This window comes from Urocampus carinirostris, chromosome 17, assembly GCF_059441175.1.
Source record: "Urocampus carinirostris isolate Australia breed hairy pipefish chromosome 17, RoL_Ucar_1.0, whole genome shotgun sequence".
Classification (NCBI taxonomy): domain Eukaryota; kingdom Metazoa; phylum Chordata; class Actinopteri; order Syngnathiformes; family Syngnathidae; genus Urocampus; species Urocampus carinirostris.
In genome coordinates, this window is record NC_142365.1 from 24,696,486 (window position 1) to 24,715,164 (window position 18,679).

Genomic DNA, 18,679 nt, shown 5'->3' on the forward strand with positions numbered 1-18,679 from the left:
CTTCATGTCCCCTGTGTGAGAGCCGATCTATGCGGCCCGAGCCCCACCCCTTTTAAAGGGGCATTGTTACTAGCCAGGCTGGTAGTGTGTGATTTGCAATGAGACCCAAAGGTAAAAAGGGGAAAATAACTGCACAGGAATCAAACTTAAACTCTATTGATGTGACTTTATTTTCTCTAACTTTTTAGAAAGTTGCTAATTTATTTTTACGAATGAATTTTGGGTTGCCGACCCCCTGGGCTAGCTTGTTGTTCTGCCTGCAGAGACTGTTAAAAAAGTACTGGGGCTTTAAATTTGCCACTGGCGCTTAATTTATTTCTTGGATTTATACTATTATTATTTATTAAAGTACTTTATGTCAAGTAAAGTCATGCTTATTCGTATAGCTCTTTATCACAAGGACTCTCAAAGGGCTTCATAGACAGCATATTATTGCAAACTAAATTATTACACCATCCCCTGATCTAAAACCTATATGAGGGCAAGGAAAAACTCAAATACCTCAACACGAGGAAAATGAAGAAACCTTGAGAAGGGACCGCACATGAGGTCATCCCCCTTCCAGGATGAGCAGGCAGCAAACGGATGTTGCAATAACTAATAATAAACAGACATTGTCAACATAAAATGTAGGTTATTCATATGCTATAGAATAGAAGTGTGTTTTAAGCCTAGATTTAAACTGTTCCACTGAGGTTGCAGATCGAATCTCAGAGGGGACAGAGCATTCCACAACATCGGGACCCGAATGGAGAACGCTTTGAGCCTGTAGTTCTCGTCTTGGCTCTTGGGTACACTAGTAGACCAGCATTTTCAGAGCGGAAAGTAAATCTGAAAGATATGAGGGAGCAAGTCCATGCATGATTTTGTACAATACCAACAGAACCTTAAAATTACATCTTAAGATGACAGGGAGCCAATGCAGGCTAGCTAAAATCGGGGTAATGTGATCAAACTTTCTTGTCTTAGTTCAAAGCCTCGCTGGAGCATTTTGTACCAGCTGAAGGCTCTTGATTTCGGACTTCGGGAGACCGGAGAGTAGTGCATTACAGTAATTGAGACGGGAGATAAAAAACGCATGAATTATAATCCCCGCATCCGGCTGAGACAGCATAGGGCGAATTGTAGCAATGTTTGGAGCAATTTTTGAGAGCAAGTCACAGTATTTAGACCAGTACCAATAACTAACATTTCGATCTTTTCAGAGTTAGGGCGCTAGAAGTTGAGTGACATGCATCTTTAATTTACTTTAATCATTTAATCTATTTCAAAATTTATTTATTGTTGATTGGATGGACTTTGACTATTTGATGATCTGATCCAATGGTTGTTTGAAAAAATAATAAACAAGACGTTACTACATTTACTCAGTACTTCAGTAGTTTTTTTACTTTTACTCAAGTAATCATTTGGATGACCACTTTTTACTTCTACTTGAGTCACGTTATTCTGAAGTAACTGTACTTTTACTTGAGTAGAATGTTGGCTACTCTACCCAAATATGGTGGAAACCCATAACATACCTGTCAACCTGTACGTTTTTGCCGTACAAAGTACGTTTATTATGCATTTTAAGACGTGTAAAACGTACAAGAAAATCTGTACGGAAAAATGCAAATTTGTCACTTATGGGTACCATCTGGTATACACCGACTATCACGAAACGGCAAATCAATCAAGTCAAACGAGTTCGAGTTGTGTAGTGAAAGGAAGTCCGTCTCTTTTTAGAGAACCGGCTTTTTCGGCTCAACTCATTGAAGAGAGCCGGCTCTCAAACGGCTCACTTGCTTTGATGCATTATGATATGAATTATTATGTTGTATAAAGAAGTTAAGAAAAAAAGGTAGTATAAAAGTATAAAAGGAGAAAATGAAAAAAGACAAGTTTGTGGTTATCCCTTTAATCAGTATATTACCAACAACAATGAATTAATAAGTTGAATAAGAAAATATATTATTGTACTTAATTATATTTGCATGTATTTTTTCCTTCTACAGTGAACGTCCAAGCTACTTCAGTTTTGAACTTTTTTTTATAATAAACCTCATTCATGTCAACAAAATGTTAATTAACAATATATATGATATAACGAAACACATGTACAATATAACATGTTAAAATACACAAATAAACACGTTTGGAAAAAAAAAACATGGTGTAGGATTTTTTTGTATTTTGTAAGGAAAAATACGACAGTTTGTAAGGGCATGGAGCCCTGGAGTGCGACAGGTATGCCATAAAGCTCACGCTTGACTTTTTGTCTGTTTGTGTTTTCAATGGAAGTAATTGCTACATTATCTTTGACGGGTCGAGTAGTGGCATGTTTGAAATGCCAGGATTTTGCTTTTAAAGCCTTTTTAAGAACACATGCGATTCAAATTTCCGCATTTCTAACGGCTGAAGATGACGCTAAGAACTACTCCTTTATCGTTATTACAAAGATTTTTTGCCATCATAGTGAAATGCGAGATAACACATAAACACACAACATTCTAATCTTAATTTTAGAAAATTGAATGAAAGTATCTGAAAACCTCTCAATCACAGTTTTGAAAAAGAATAAAAGTTGAATTGTGAATTGTGAGGTCTTTGATAAGTTTATTCTGCTCACTTACAATAAATGTAATTCTCTTTTTGCTATCGGACACCTGCAAAGGAGATTGGATAGGATTCCGTGGTTGTTTATTTTGACAAATATTGCTCAGTTTTTTGTTATTTTGACTATTATGCACTGATTACTGCAAACTCACTATTGGCCGAAAATGTTGCTGTTCTTTGAAATCCACTCCCTTTAAGGCGGATCTGTCTTTTTTAACTTAGGAGATTTATTTAAAAAGGGCTCCAGGTAGAATATGTACGTTTTTGCAGTGGGCTCAAGTGAAGGGGAAGCAGGGGTTCTCAGAATAACGATGGCATCTATGAAGAAAACCAGAAACAGAGTAACAAACAAAAACAAGCATGTGCAAAGCAACTAACCAAATTTCTAAGCCAGAAACGGTAAACAATATTTAACGTAGCAATCATAGTAGTAATGAAATTCAAAGAACAAAGTAACAAACTAAAAAGTAGTGTCACGTCTGGCGCGGTTGCCATGGCGCCCAGTTGGTCCCAGCCGGGTCGCGCCGGATTCTGGCGCGGTTGCCTCAGCGCCCAGTTGGCCCCGCCCATGAACACCGGCTGAGACGCATTTGACTGATTGCTTTTTAGAGTACTTAAACACGTTCCTTTAAACTGTGCTTGGCTGGAGTGTTTGTTACACTTGTTAAACTTTGGTGAGACTTTCTGTTTCTGTTTAATTCTGCCTAGTCTGTAAATCTTCCTGTGTTGGATCCTGTTTTGTTTTTTTGGTCTGATCCATTTGTTTTGGACATCTTTTCTTTTGTTTGGATTTCTAATCCACTCCGCGACCATCGATATCCAGATCGAGTGTGCGCACCTTCCTCATCCTCCCCCAATAAATTGTGAATACGTCTACGAGAATGGGTCCTTATTTCCTGTTTCCCGCTCCGCTCCGTGACAAGTGGCCACTACTAACAAAATGTCCAAATAAGAACCCCTCCTAATAAAATAAACCAAGCATGGTGTGGAAGTAGAAAATCAGAAGTAGATTAGAGAGGAATTTTTGCATTATGACCTAATATATTACTTTGCTTCAATTGAACAATTTGATGAAACTAATCTATATAAAAACAAATATAAAGAAGTATAACATGTAGATGCGGCATGACAGGTGACTGGTTATCGCGTCTGTGACACAGTTCTGGGGTCATGGGTTCAAATCCAGCATCCAGCCTTCCTGTGCGGTGTTTGCATGTTCTCCCCATGCTTCTGTGTGTTTCCTTTGGGCATATTCCAAAAACATTCATGTCAGGTTAATTGGGCGGTCTAAATCTAGGTGTTAATGATCAAGAGAGTGGTGTGACTCTGTATGCCACTGGCTGGCAACCAGTTCAGGGTGTCCCCTGCCCACTGCCCGGCGATGGCTGGGATGGGCTCCAGCAGACCCGAGACCCAACTAAGGATAAGCGGTGTAGATAATGGATGGAGGGATAAGATGTAGATGTCAGTATATACAGTATATTTATTCATAAATGGAAAAAATGGATTGGTGCCTTGGACATATTTTTTTAGCCCAATGCAGCCCCCATCTACAACTAGTTGCCCACCCCTGCGTTACACAGAAACAGGAGCAGGCCACGGGGGTTGTGAAAGGCCCCGAGTTATGATTGACAATCCACCCTATGATGAGCTGCTTGTCAGAGTCCCCACCTCACTGCTCACCGCCACATTCCCTAAATACCTGCAGTGAGAACCACACTTGTAGTCCTCCAAAGGAAACTACATGGGCAAACTTTTTCCTAGGATCGCAACGGATGGACATACTAAGAAAAATGAGTAAATAGTGATGGGAATTTCGTCTTTTTTTATTGAGAACTGGATCTTTCAGCATGGCTCACTCAAAACAGCTCTTCAGATTTTGTTGTTACTTTCATCCAGTGCTTCTCAAATATTTTCTGCCACTCCCCCCATCGGTAGAAGAAATCCTCCCATGCCCACCCACAAGATCGATCTTTTTTTTAAGTGAACACAAAAAAATGGATAGGGACAAAACGATGATTGCTCGATATTGGTGGTAACACGTTACGATCAGTGTGATTGGGTTGTGATTTCTTGAAGCGACAGATTAATTGGTTTGCCTCGATGCTGTCCGCTGCCAACATTTTTAACAGGACAAGCATGCCGGTTTTTGCTCGTCTCCCTCCGTGGTCGCAGTGAAGTGCTGCAAATGCTTCGTCAGACTTCCTTGTCTTAGCTTTCGGGGGGAGACTTTTGTCTGTCTCTTTACCCTGTCTCTCTTTGGCTCTCTACTTATTTCAAGTCAGGTCAAGTCATTTGTTTAGCCCTTAATTACAAAGAGTCTCAAAGGGCTCACAGACCACCAGTTGCAGTATTTCTGTGGTGTTTTTTGAGATTTTTGCAGTAGTATCTCTAATATTTTTCAGTATTTTTTGTTGTAGTATTTCTGTTGTAGTATTTCTGTATTGGAATATTACTGTATTGGTATTTTTGTAGTATTTCTGGAGTATGCCACTGCCCATCATGGCGAAAATTCGGCTAATATCTGAAAAGCGGGATGATGCTTTACAACGAAGACAACAGCCACCAGACGATGAAGGTGCTATATCTGAGTCAGATCAGGAGTTGTATGCTGCCACTGGTATCCATGTAAATCAGTGTTTCATGTTGAGGAGAAAACCCCTGCCCAATAAAACAGCCTGGAGAGACATGGGCACCGCCAGGCTGTCCTTGCCCAAGACACACCATGGGAATTGGTGCCTTGAGGACCCAAGTGGTTGTTTATTTGTTTCATTGCTGCTTTTCGGGATTGACTCTCTTGGCTTTCATTCTGAAAAAGTTGTAAGAGTAATGTTTCACACTCAGTTATGTTTTTATGCTAGTTAAAGGTGGGGTGGGTTCGTGGTTGGATCCCTTCACCATATGGCTCGTGAGCCATATATGGCTCTTTCCATTAGTACATTTGTCTCAGGGATAAAATAGTACATCTGCTATTATTTAAGACACCAATGCATGTAGCCCCGGTTGTCGCACATGCAAAACCGACATTATATTGGGGTGCAATGGGTTCGGTCCAGTATATATAGGACACAATTGTAACTACAGTTTTCAGTCAAGGTGTCACACCAACAGACCCTGTTTTGGCTGTAAATCGATAAAAATCCTTTATATGGAATGTCATTTAACAATCCATGTTCAACAAACTGTTTACCCAAAAGCTCTAGCAAAGCACCTAGAGCAACTTGATTGGGTGAGCGGTAAGAATGGGCAGAGTTATACGCAGGGGTGGCGCACTCTTTTTCCTTACACAGTGCCGTCTGCACCAAAGGTACAGTAAATTCATTGGTACCCTCTTGAGCAGTATTTTGTGACATGCTTTGCCATCACCTTGTTCTGAAATGGGGACGATTTTAGGGACCGAGTTTTGACGATGCTGAGCCCCCAGACTGTCCGGCTGGTTCAAACCCCTTTTAAAATTTCACTTAAAGTGAAATAACATGTAAAATTCTATTACGATAATACTTTAATAAAACATTTTTTGCTAAAGGCATTTTATTTTGAAAAGGCCAATTTTATCAATTGAATGTTCGCTTTAAGACTGTTTTTATCAACTGAATGTTTGTTTTAAGGCAATTTGCATATTTTGAATCCTTTTTTAAATTGAATTATAGCACATTAGACTATTACTCTGACTGTAATACACCAAAGCCTCCACAGACTCCGCCGCTATGCCGCAAGTGACACTAGCCAAGGGAAAGGGTAGTGGGGGGCAGGTGCTAGGAATCAAATCAACCAATTTAAGGCAGTGAAGTATTTCCCTCACTGTGTTTTTCACATTATTGTTTTGTTTTCCTTTTTTTTATATAGTTTACCCGCTTTTTCTTTTATTATATTAATGTCTATACTGTCTTTTGATAAGGAAAATGGAGTGTTAAAAATGCTATAATTTTGGGGGGCTGCTTAGGTGGAATCTGAGCACCCCTGAAAAACGGGTTACACGCATATTTTGAAACCATTATCTGAGACTAAAATGGCAGTCAAAATGAGCCTCAACACTCTTAAGTAACTGCAGGAAAGATATTTATATTGATTCGGGACACTGGCACTGGCATTACTATAATTTCATAGATTTTATGAAATCAAGTCAAGTCATGTTTATTTGTATAGCCCTTAACCACAAGGAGTCTCAAAGGGCTGCACAGACCACAGACTATTGCAAACTACGGACTATCATTACAACATCTCCTGATCTAAAACCTACATGAGGGCAAGGAAAAACTCAAACATCACACAGTGCAATAAAACGCCCTTAAGAATGAGCTTTTGTCTGGAGAGCGGGTGCGGCAGTTTTGTTGATTTTTGTCTCTCTCAAGAAAAAAATCCAAATATTTTTGCTTTTATGGCTCTTTTGGTGAAAAAGCTTTCCGACCCCTGCTTTAGAACTGAGTGAGGCCCCCAAGAGGGTCAGTGCGTGCATTGGGCAAGGCCTGGAAGTGTGTGCCGACAAGTGTTTCCTTGGTGATGGACAAGAGGATGTGGTAAGCCGCAAGCAGCGGCAGCAGCGTGCTGTCTGAGAGGAGCTGCTCTCTCGTCAACAACATTTCCAAGCACGCGGATCCACGCGTGCTTCTCAAGGAACACCGAGTGCAAATGTTTTCAAATTTACAATTCAGAACACGTGAATAGCATCAAGCCACGCGTGTCAAACTCGTGGCCCGCGGACCGTATGTGGCAACGATGAGAAAAATGAGCTGCCACGCATCAAGAATGACTTGTAGTTTTGAATATGTCCACCGAGATTGCAGGTTCGATTCCCGACTCCTTAGGGCTGACTTCGCCCTTGTCATGCAAGTGTGTGTATGAATGGGTGAAGTGTATTGTAAAGGGCTTTGAAGGTCCTCAGTGACTGATAATCGGGGTTGGGTAGGGTTACTTTAACTGGATTACTTTCAATTACTTTTGGATTACTCCAATACCAAATATGCTAATAAAAGACAAAAGAAACTAAATATGAATAAAATGATGACTCACAACACGTGGTAAGCTTTCTCTCCTGGCTTTGATCTCTTTGATCTCCGGCAAAACTAACATAAAATGCGACAGAAACAAAATGAAAATAAATCCAAACAGCTTGCCAACATCATTTTTGCCGTTCCATATATTCCGTTACTCCCCAAACCTGCACAAAATTTAGTCATTTTATTCTTATTTAGTTTATTTTGTCTTTTATTAGCATATTTGGTATTGGAGTAATCCAAAAGTAATTGAAAGTAATCCAGTTAAAGTAACCCTACCCAACCCTGCTGATAATGCTCTATATAAATGCAATCCATTTGCCATTTACCACTGGATGTCGTCAAAGCCAGGCACCGCTCCAAAAGCACCCACTCTAGAAGTATTTGCTGACTACCGTTGATCCACCAGAGAACATTGACAACAAGCACCCCCTTATTTTACTTAACCCTTTTTTGACCAAGTATCATGTAGGGTGCTTGAATTTTTTTTGTTATATTAGCCATGAAAGAGTCAGTAATCATCTCATGAGTGATTACTTTTGGCTCTTTTGTATCTAACATAACTATCGTGAAGAAATTAAGTATTTCAACACCCAGTTATTTTGCTATTTCTCCCACTTAAAAATGATGGAGGGGTCTGAAACCTTTATCGTTATCGGTGTATGTCCACTGTGACAGAGATAAACTAAAAAGAAAAATCCAGAAATCAAAATGCAAGATTTTTTTAATAATTTATTTGTGTGATACAGCTGCAAGTAAGTATTTGAACACCTGTGTATCATCTAGAATTCTGACCCTGAAAGACCTGTTAGTCCACCCATAAGAAGTCAAACTGCACTCCATGTATTAATCCTGAATCATATGCAACTGTTTGAGGTCCTTAGCTGCATAAAGACACCGGTCCACCCCATACAATCAGTAAGACTTTAACTTGTTTGTAACATGGCAAAGACCAAATAGCTGTTCAAAGACACCAGATACAAAATTGTACACCTCCACAAGGCTGGAAAGGGCTACAGAGCAATTGCCAAGCAGCTTGGTGAGAAAAGGTCCACTGTTGGAGCAATCATTAAAAAATGGAAGAAGCTAAACATGACGGTCAATCTCAATCGGAGTGAAGCCCCATGCAAGATATCACCTCGTGGGGTCTCAATGATTCTAAGAAAGGTGAGGGATCAGCCCAGAACTACGTGACAGGAGTTGGTCAATGACCTAAATAGAGCTGGGACCGCCGTTTCCAAGGTTACTGTAGGTAATACACTAAGACATCATGATTTGAACTTATGCATGGCACGAAAGGTTCGCCTGCTTAAACTAGCGCATGTTATGGCTCATCTTAAGTTTACATATGACCATTTGGATGATACAGAGGAGTCATAGGAGAATTTTTTTGTGGTCAGATGAGACCAAAATAAAACCTTTTGGTCATAATTCTACTAAGCGTGTTTGGAGGAAGAAGAATGAAGAGTACAATCCGAAGAACACCATCCATACTGTGAAGAATGGGGGTGGTAGCATCATGCTTTGGGTCGTTTTTCTGTACATGGGACAGGACAAGTGCACTGCATTAAAGAGAGGATGACTGGGGCTGTGTATTATGATATTTTGGGTGACAACGTCTTTCCCTCAGTCAGAGCATTGAAGATGGGTCGTGGCTGTGTCTTCCAACACCACAGCGACCAGAAGCACACAGCCAGGAAAACCAAGGAGTGGCACCGTAGGAAGCATATCAAGGTTCTAGATTGGCCCAGCCAGTCTCCAGACCTGAACCCAATCGAAAATCTTTGGAGGGAGCTCAAACTCCGTGTTTCTTAGCAACAGCCCTGACTGATCAAGAGAAGATCTGTGTGGAGGAGTGGGCCAAGAGCCCTCCTGCAGTGTGTACAAACCTGGTGAAAGACTGAAGGAAATGTTTGAACTCTGTAATGGCAAACAAAGGCTACTGAACCAAATATTAACATTCATTTTCTCTGGTGTTGTAATAATGATTTGCAGCTGTACCACTCAAATAAATTGTTAAAAAATCATGCATTGGGATTTCTGGATTTTTCTTTTTAGTTTATCTCTCTCACAGTGGACGTGCACCTACGATGAAAATTTCAGACCCCTCCATGATTTCTAAGTGGGAGAAATAGCAAAATAGCAGGGTGTTCAAATACTTATTTTCTTCACTGTATGTGTTAAGAGGATGTAATAACAGGTTAAAATGAAAAACAAAGCAAAAAACGGATTTGAAATTTTTGGGATGAACATGAATACATTTTAAAGACAACATACATCGAAAATATCAACTGTTATAAATATATACTCAAAAGGTTTTTGAGTCTTGCTCCCTCAGTTGTCCAAATATCTAAGGTGTTTTATGGCTAGTACAAGGAATGGTCCCCCTACGACATCAATGGTTAAGGGATCACTGACTCCCCTCAGTTAGATTTAAGTAGGGTTCAAGCCGATACGGTTATGATGATATGCATTGCACATTTATTCGCGTATATTGGGCTATTAAAGAAAGCTTGAGCCAAACCGTGTCTGACTATCGTATTCGAAATTAAATGCATGCAGTCCGAAGAACGAACACCAGTTGTTAAAACCTTAAAAACAAAAAGGTCAGTTGTTAAAACCGAAGCTGAGAATTGTAAAGTTCTTTCGTCACAGCCTTTGTGCAGTTGACCACTGAATGTACTTCAAAAAATTGACACATTTGTTCTGTTTACTGTTCTACTGGTGCCAATGCTGTCATGATTACCGATGTGAATCACCTGTGCCCGCTCATTTGGCGCCAACCGCAGCGGGTTCTGATTGGCTCCCTGTCCCTATTTAAACCCAGCCCTGTCAATCCCCTGTTGTCAGTCTGTCTGCGAACCTTTGTTGATACAAGGCAAGCCTTTTTTGACCCTGACTCCCGCCTGTCCCGTTTTTGCTCCCGTTTGTTTTCGGCTACGACCCGTTTTTGATTCCGACCACGTCTGCTCTCCCGTCCCGACTTACGACCCATTTTTTATCCCGACCACGTCTGCTCTCCCGTCCTGACTTACGACCCGTTCTGACCCTGACCACGTTTTTGCTCTACTGTCCTTTCCCGGTTTTTCCATCCCTGACATCGTCATCACCCGCTACGGAAGATCCACTTCCGTATTCGGATTACAATCCTATTGCGAGAGCGACTTGCTTCCAGCGTCCAGCGAGCATCGGATCGCGGGCGCTGCCCTTCCTCTTTCTTTCAATGAAATTGTGAGAAAACGTAACCCGATTGGGTCTACCTTGTGTGCCAGTCGTGACAAATGAGCCTGTTATTGGTTTACACAGGACCTTTTTTTTTTTACTTTGTTTTAATGATTTTTTTCCTTTCCCCTCAGAATAAACAGAAGTTTATTTCTGCATTTACATCTCTACTTGTCGAATACTGTACGTAATTTTCATTTCATTTTTGTAAGCGTCTGCGGTATTTGTAATAATCGATGTATTTTTCATTGCACCCATTTTTCTTGTGTTAATTATCACTTTCTACATACTGAAATTAGCTCTATACTAAATTAAAGAAAAAAACAATGATAATCCGATTTACTCGACAGATAGTCAATTGTCGGCTGCATACTAAAATAGTTGTTAGTTGCAGCACTAATTTAACAGATGTGAACTGAAAAAAACACTCGTTGAAATGTCCAGAACTTTGAAAAAGCATTTATTTTTTTCTATCTATCTATTGTCTTTCTGATGGAACCTCATTGTTTTGTGAACAGGTTTTTGCTATTTTCGTAGGCACCGTTTAAGAATTTGAGTTAGCCGACAAAGTAAGGTAATCATTAACTTCTCACCTCTGTTTGGCTTATGTTAACTAAACATAACAGCCTCAGACACAGAGGCTGAGAAACCCTTCTCGCTGGCCTCTACCGCTGTTTTTGTTGTTGTTCCTGCTGCAAGCCGTCCCTCTTTGAAAGCAGCCTACTTGGACACACACCCGAGTGTTGTGCAATCGCTTCGCAGCAACCTCACATTTACTCTTGGCATGACATTCCGCAGTCGTCCTACAGCAGCAGCGAGAGCGCAGAAGTCTTGTTTTTGTCTTGCAGGGTTCCCCGGCAAAGTCGAGCTCCTCTTTTTCGAACCCATTAAGAGCCTCCCTGTGAAATCACTTCTAATATTTCCGGCCTGGGTAGGCGTAAACATAAGGAGATCGTGACAATAAAGTGTGGTGAGGTTGTTGTCTGGTGAGGCACAGCCAGCGTTCCCAATAAATAAACCTACATCGTATTCATCATTTGATTTGCCAAGCAAGAAGGCAATATATAAACTGTCACAGTTTACAGATTCTTTAACCGGTTTTTGGGGCACCAATGAGAACGCAACTCTGGATTGATTTCTCCACTGTTGACGGTTCCTGGCCTGTTTATGAGGTCGTGGCAAAGTTGACACCAGTCCATTCTATGACAACCTGGCGAAAGGTTGGACAGGAAACTGAAGAAAAATTGTGGGGTTTGATCACTTTGAATCGCAGTGTCAGAACCAGAACAGATACAGGACCCAATCGCGTGACGTTATCACACTAGCTCTTTATTTTATGGGAAATGGGGAGTGATGGACGTTAGGAAGCCGGTCGGGCGTGGAAGGACAGGACGCCAGAGACCGACGAGATTGTTAAAAAATCAGGATAATGAAAATAAACAGGAGAAACGACACAGGAACAAAAACTGGAAAAACTCACAAACAGGACAAAAACCGAGGAAACAAAACTGGAACCCGAAATTAAACAGGATACAAATAAACGGAAACCATACCGGACTTAAAATACCAACAGGAAAAGGGTCAGAAGTCAGAACCCACGTCCTGTGGGGCAGAAGTTCGTTTGTGAGGAAAAAAGGACAGAACCCACGTCTTGTGGGGCAGAAGTTTGCGGCGGCAGTGGCTCAGGAGGTAGAGCGTTCGTCTTGGGATCAAGAGATCGCAGTTCGAATCCCGGCTCCTCCGTGTTACATGTCGAAGTGTCCTTGGGTAAGACACTGAACCCCTAATACCCCCAATAAGCAGGTTAGCGCCTTACATGGCTGCACGCCCGCAATTGGGAAATGTGAAGCACACTGTAATGCTCTTTGGGAAGACTTGACTTGAAAAGCGCTATAAAAATGCAGATCATTTCATTTTATTTCATTACATTCTTTGACGGGCTGAAAGCGAGAGCGCGCTGAGCTTTATATACACAGAAAGTCAATCCCTAAACGAGCCGCAGCTACGCCACGCGTGCGGGGCCAATTGGGCACCATGGCAACCATGACACTCGGGAGGGGCCAATTGGACACCATGGCAACCGTGACACACACGGGCGCGGCCCAGTGGGCGCCACGGCAACCATGACATACATGGGCGCAGCCAAGTGGGCGCCATGGCAACCATGACGCTCTGTAGTTTGCATTCTTTCTTGTACTTTTAGCAATCGCCTTGGATTGCACGACACAATACTGTGCCGTCAAATGATAACCTTTAACTTTCATGTTAAGATTGGGGTCCTTATACCGTTAACTCTGGGGGCCATATTTGGCCCACGAGCTATGAGTTTGAGATCCCTTATTCAATGTATTTTGAATTTGATATTTCCATGATGGCAGGTGAGGCACAGCCTTCCTTGACTGCAGGACTGCATTAGTCTTGTCCTGATTGGAATGACATTATGGATTGTGTAATGCACAAATTTTTACCGGCCCACGACCTTTGTCCTAAAATTAATAATGTGTGACCCTCCAGTAATGTTGATTGCAGTACAAAATAAATTTGTACCAAAATTTAAAAAAAATGTGTTTTCATCATAAAGTGAACGTACATATTTTAAGGAGCTTCCATTTAAAGGATTTCTTGGCGATCTACTGCCAAAACGGAGTATGTTGGTACGACACCCTGTGGTTAAAAATGTGCCATATATATATATATATATATATATATATATATATATATATATATATATATATATATATATATATATATATATATATATATATATATATATATATATATATATATATATGGGCAGCACGGCGGTGCAGTGGTTAGCGCTTGGGTTCAAATCCAGCTCCAGACTTCCAGACTTCCTGTGCGGAGTTTGTATGTTCTCCCCGTGCTTGCGTGGGTTTCCTCCGGGCACTCCGGTTTCCTCCCACATTCCAAAAACATGCATTTCAGGTGGATTGGCCGGTCCAAATTGTCCCTAGGTGTGAATGAGCGAATGAGTTGTCTGTCCCTGTGTGCCCTGCAATTGGCTGGCAACCAGTTCAGGGTGTCCCCTGCCCATTGCCCGGAGATGGCTGGGATGGGCTCCAGCCCCCCCGCGACCCTAATGAGGATAAGCGGTACGGATGATGAGATGAGATATATATATATATATATATATATATATATATATATATATATATATATATATATATATATATATATATATATATATACGGGACTCAACCTCGGGTTGTCCTAGTGTTGCTTCGGCTTCACAAGTATCAAAATTGCGGTTTAACTGTCAAGAACCGGAACAGGAGGAGGACCCAGATGCTTGACATTTCTCACACAAGCTTTATTTTACAGGAAATAGGGCAGTCATGCACGTTAATCCAAATGGCAGTGATGCCGTTTTAGACCCGGCTCTCTGTAAAGAGTTGAGCCGAAAAAGCCGGTTCTCTAAAAAGAGACGGACTTCCTTTCACTACCCAACTCGAACTCGTTTGACTTAATTGATTTGCTTTGTGATAGTCAGTGTATACTGGATGGTACCCATCATCGACAAATTTGCGTTTTTCCGTATAGATTTTCTTGTACGTCGTACACGTCTTAAAATGCATCATAACTGTACTTTGTACGGCAAAAACGTACAGGTTGACAGGTATGTAGATAATCATAGATCACTTTAAACATGCCAGACACTCTGAACCTATCTGTGAACCTATGACCGCCCCCCTGGAGTGGACAACAACATGAAAAAGTGGTTAGCAAAAATGAGCAATTCCGTCTCACTTTCTGAAAAGTTTAGACACCCCTGATGTGATGTCATCTGCCTGTTGTCAGAATCGTGAAGCTGTTGGTGTGTGATTGTGCTCGTAGCCCGGGGCCTTGTCTTTTAAACTCAAAAACAACCTCTGTCTTGTCTCTGGAGGTTTCGCGCACTAGCCCTCCCCCTCCCGCCTTATTTGCCTTCTTTTCTGATACACTAGGGATTCTCAACTGGTGGGTCGTGACCCAAAAGTGGGACGCGAGGCCATTTTCAGTGGGTCGTGGACCGTTGCCTTGGACTGAGGGTCCATGATACTCCTTGACAGTAGGTGGTGATAATATCAAGCAAATGTGAGTTGATACCCGCCATTTAACACCACAGAAAAAGACCCAAAAGTTTGTTTACACAGGTTGAGCAAGGCTAAACGCAATTAAGCGGAGAATATAAGGGATATAGATTCTATAATATTGAAAACGAAGGTACTGAGATTTCATAATTATAATTATTTAACCGCTACGCCTTATTGTGTCTTGCAAAAGAAAACGAATGCTAAGAAGCACAATAAAATAATAAAAACTGCAGAAACACAAAATGACCAAATGTTTTAAAATGCTTGAGCACGCCCCAAAATGGGCTGGTTACCCCCAAGGGGTAGGCACTTAAAAGCTTTGGCTTCAGCCAGGCCCAAGCCTTCATAGGGCCCTAAGCAAAATTAGATTTGGGGCCCCCTATTACTTGATAATTTGCATACCTACTAGAACTCTTTCCATGTTTTACTGCAGGGTGGGCAACTATTTGGAGTCAGGGGCCGCATGTGATATGTTATACTTCTTTTGAAATCAAATAGTTTCATCAAAATAGTATATCATGTCCCTGTTTTAGGCACTTTATTTGTCTTATTGTGGGTTTTTTTTAATCTATTTTTTTTTTAGTATTTCTGAAGTCGGATTTTTATGGAAGTTCTGTAGGTTTTTTGTAGTGTTACTGTAGTTTTATTTTTGTACTTTTCTTTTAGTATTACTAAAGTAAATTTTATGTAGTATTTCCATGGTCGAATCTTTTTAGTATTTCTGTAGTACTTTGAAAGTAGATTTTTTTGTTGTATATCTGTAGTATTTTTGTAGTATTTTTGTATTATTACAGGAGGTTTATGATTGTAGTACTTTTCTGGTAGTATTCTACTTTTTTTGATATTTTTGTATTTTTTAGTGTTTCTATATAATAATTTTTGTTGTATATCTGTAGCATTTATGTAGTATTTATGTAGTACAATGTTACTGTAATTTTATTTTTGTGATATTTCCATAGGAGAATTTTTGCAGTATTGTGATAGGTGTAATTTGCAGTATTTATGTTGTAAACCTCTTGTAGTAGTATTTTTGTAGTAATATTTTTATAGTAGTTTTTTTTATATTATAGGAATTATGTATTGGTATTCTTTTAGTATTTCAGTAGAAGTATATTTGATGTTTTTCCAAAGCAACATTTTACTAGTATTTTTGTAGATTTTCTTTGTAGTATTTCCATTGTAGCATTTTTGTCATATTTATTCGGATTTTTTAGTCATATAGTATTACTGTAGTAATATTTTTGTGGTAATTCTTTACTATTTTTTTTATTTTCAGAATAAAAGCAAAATAATATATGAAGTCCCTGTTTTTAATCAGTATATTTGATATTTAGTTTTGTACTTATTGTGTAGTATTTTTTGTTGTATTTCTGTAGTATTTTGAGTGGACACACAATGGGGACTATGTTGGCACCAAAAAAGTGAACTACTCTTGGGGCCCCCCTAGTGGTTGAGGGGCCCTAGGAAGCCGCTCACCTCGCTTATGCCTTGGCTTCAGCCTACACCAGGGGTCGTAAATCTTCTTGACCCGAAGAGCCATAAAAGCTAGAATATTCAAACAAAATATTTGAGAGAGCCACACCAAACCCGCTTTCCAGTCAAAAGCTGATTCTTCAGTTTATTTCACTGTGTGATGTTTGGTGATTTCATCAAATCTATGAAATAATAATGTAAAAAGCCTGTGTCTGAAATGGTTTCAAAACAAGGTACGAGTAATTTAGTAAGAATGTCACAAAATACTGCAAACGAGTATACCAAGGTATTTTACCTTCAGTGCAGACGGCGCTGGACAAGAAGTAGTGGGTGCGTCGTGTCCTGTGTACTGCTCACCCAACCAAACTGCTCGAAGTGGTTTGCTAGAGCTTCTGGGTGTTTAAAGTTTATTCTGTGGCTTTTCATTAGAAAGTGTACATCACTGAACATGGATGTCCACATAAAGGGTTGTTAAGCCATTTACAGACGAGGAGCCCCGAAAAGTTATCTATACAATATTCAAATCAAGACAGCAAAAATACTAACCACCCCATTCTATTGGTTACATGACATCTGCAATCTGTTTCTTAAGATGCTCACTGGCTCTCTTCTCTCATGTTCACAGATGACGCCCTTTCTTGCGTATGTGACTGTCTGGGTAGAAACACCTCACCATCTGGGTTCCCAGGAGCGGGGATTCTTCGCTCGGCCTTGGGCCCCCCACTCTTTCAATTCCTGTTATATCTGTCCAGCGATTAAGCCTCCAAAGCAACTTTAAAACAGCACTATTCTATCATTTGCAATACAGCCTTGAATAAAAAAAAACAGCATAGCAACCTGTCTGCACAAAATAATAAAATCCTTCACTGACACTCTTGGACACATGTTTTAATTGTACTGTAAGGCAGCTTTTTTTTTTGGTGCAAATACTTTATTGTTTTCTTTGGTTAATGATTGATGCTTCTTGTTTTTGTGCTTTGCGTAAATGTAAAAAGCCACAAAGACTTTGAGTCGTTTACCTTCTCCAAGTCCCGGGTCCGTCCCTTCCTCCCCCTCCCCTCCCTTGCCTTCCTTGTTTTGCTCAGTTTGATAGCAAGTCCCTGCCATGTGCTTGTGCTTTTTCTTTTTGGCCTTCACAGTTTGACGTGCAGAGGAACTTGGACTGCCTGGCCACTAGCTCATTTGGTAAGACACCATTCTTTTCACTTGATTCATAACAACAAGATTGCTGTTATTATATTGTGACTGGGAGGATCTTTCAAAGATAGCAAGGTCTGTAAGGGAGTGATTTTGAGGGCTTTGCGTGGGTTTGCTTTTACTTGGCAAAAAAATGGGGTTTGGGGAGAGGGGAACACAATATATGAGGTTGCTGCACTTGTTTTGACAGGCAGGCGCAGAACAATTGCACTCGCTGACCCCTTTTGCGCATGAGGATAAAATGACTCTCGCGCCTCCCTCAAGTTCCCCCCTTCTGTCACTCACTCACCCTCATTTATGTGTGTATTCTTTGTGTGTTTTTCTATTAACCCCCATCAGTTTGTATTTATTATTATGAATCAAAATGTCCTTTTATTCGATGGTATCTGCGTGTGTTTGTCACCGTAGCTGTCAGTGACGCACTTAAGAGCACTGCGCGCTAGTGATGGGTGGTTAGCGAGCGAAAAGGCCCAGTGAGCTGGCTCTTTGAAGTGAGCGATGAGAGCTGGCTCCCCATCAATGAAGAAGCAAGCTTCTGTCAAAACTTATTTATTTTCCTTCCTTCCTTCTTTCCTCCCTTAATTCATCCCTTTCGGTCTTTCTTTCTATCTTTCTTTCTTTCTCTTGTCCATCCTTTCTTTCTTTCATTCATTCTTTCTTTCTTTTGTTCATCTTTTCTTTCTTTCTTTCATTCTTTCTTTTTCAATTTTTTTTCTTTCTCTCTCTCTCTGTCTGTCTCTCTTTCTCTCTCTTTCCCTCTCTCTCTCTCTCTGTATTACTCTTTCTTTCTCGCTACACTTCCCTCTTTTTCACTCAATCTCTTTTTCTCTCTCCCTTTACAATTTTCTCTTTCTCTCTCTCCCTCCCTCTTTCTATTTTGCCCTTTCTCTTGCTTTCTTTCTCTATCTCACTGTCCCTTCCCTCTGCCAATATGAGAGGTGTCATATCAGTGCTGTGTCCTCATTATAAAAAAAATGAAAGCTTCAATTAGTTAAAAGTTCACTGTAGATTGAAAAAAAATATATGCTATTATTATGCTTATTATTTTTTTCCCCTTTTTTCTCATTTTTTCCCCTTTTTTTTACTGCCTTTAATTTTTCT

The 18,679-nt window shown here is 40.4% G+C and overlaps 1 protein-coding gene across 1 annotated transcript in view; it reads left to right on the forward strand.

Annotated features, from left to right (window-relative positions):
* Window positions 1-5,100: 5,100 nt before the first annotated feature.
* LOC148349607 (uncharacterized) overlaps window positions 5,101-18,679 on the forward strand; it is a 96,211-nt gene continuing 82,632 nt past the window's right edge. The window contains exons 1-3 of the mRNA XM_088321700.1: window positions 5,101-5,218; window positions 7,018-7,115; window positions 17,411-17,566. Coding sequence (XP_088177826.1) covers window positions 5,101-5,218; window positions 7,018-7,115; window positions 17,411-17,566 — 372 coding nt within the window. The remainder of the gene's footprint in view (window positions 5,219-7,017; window positions 7,116-17,410; window positions 17,567-18,679) is intronic.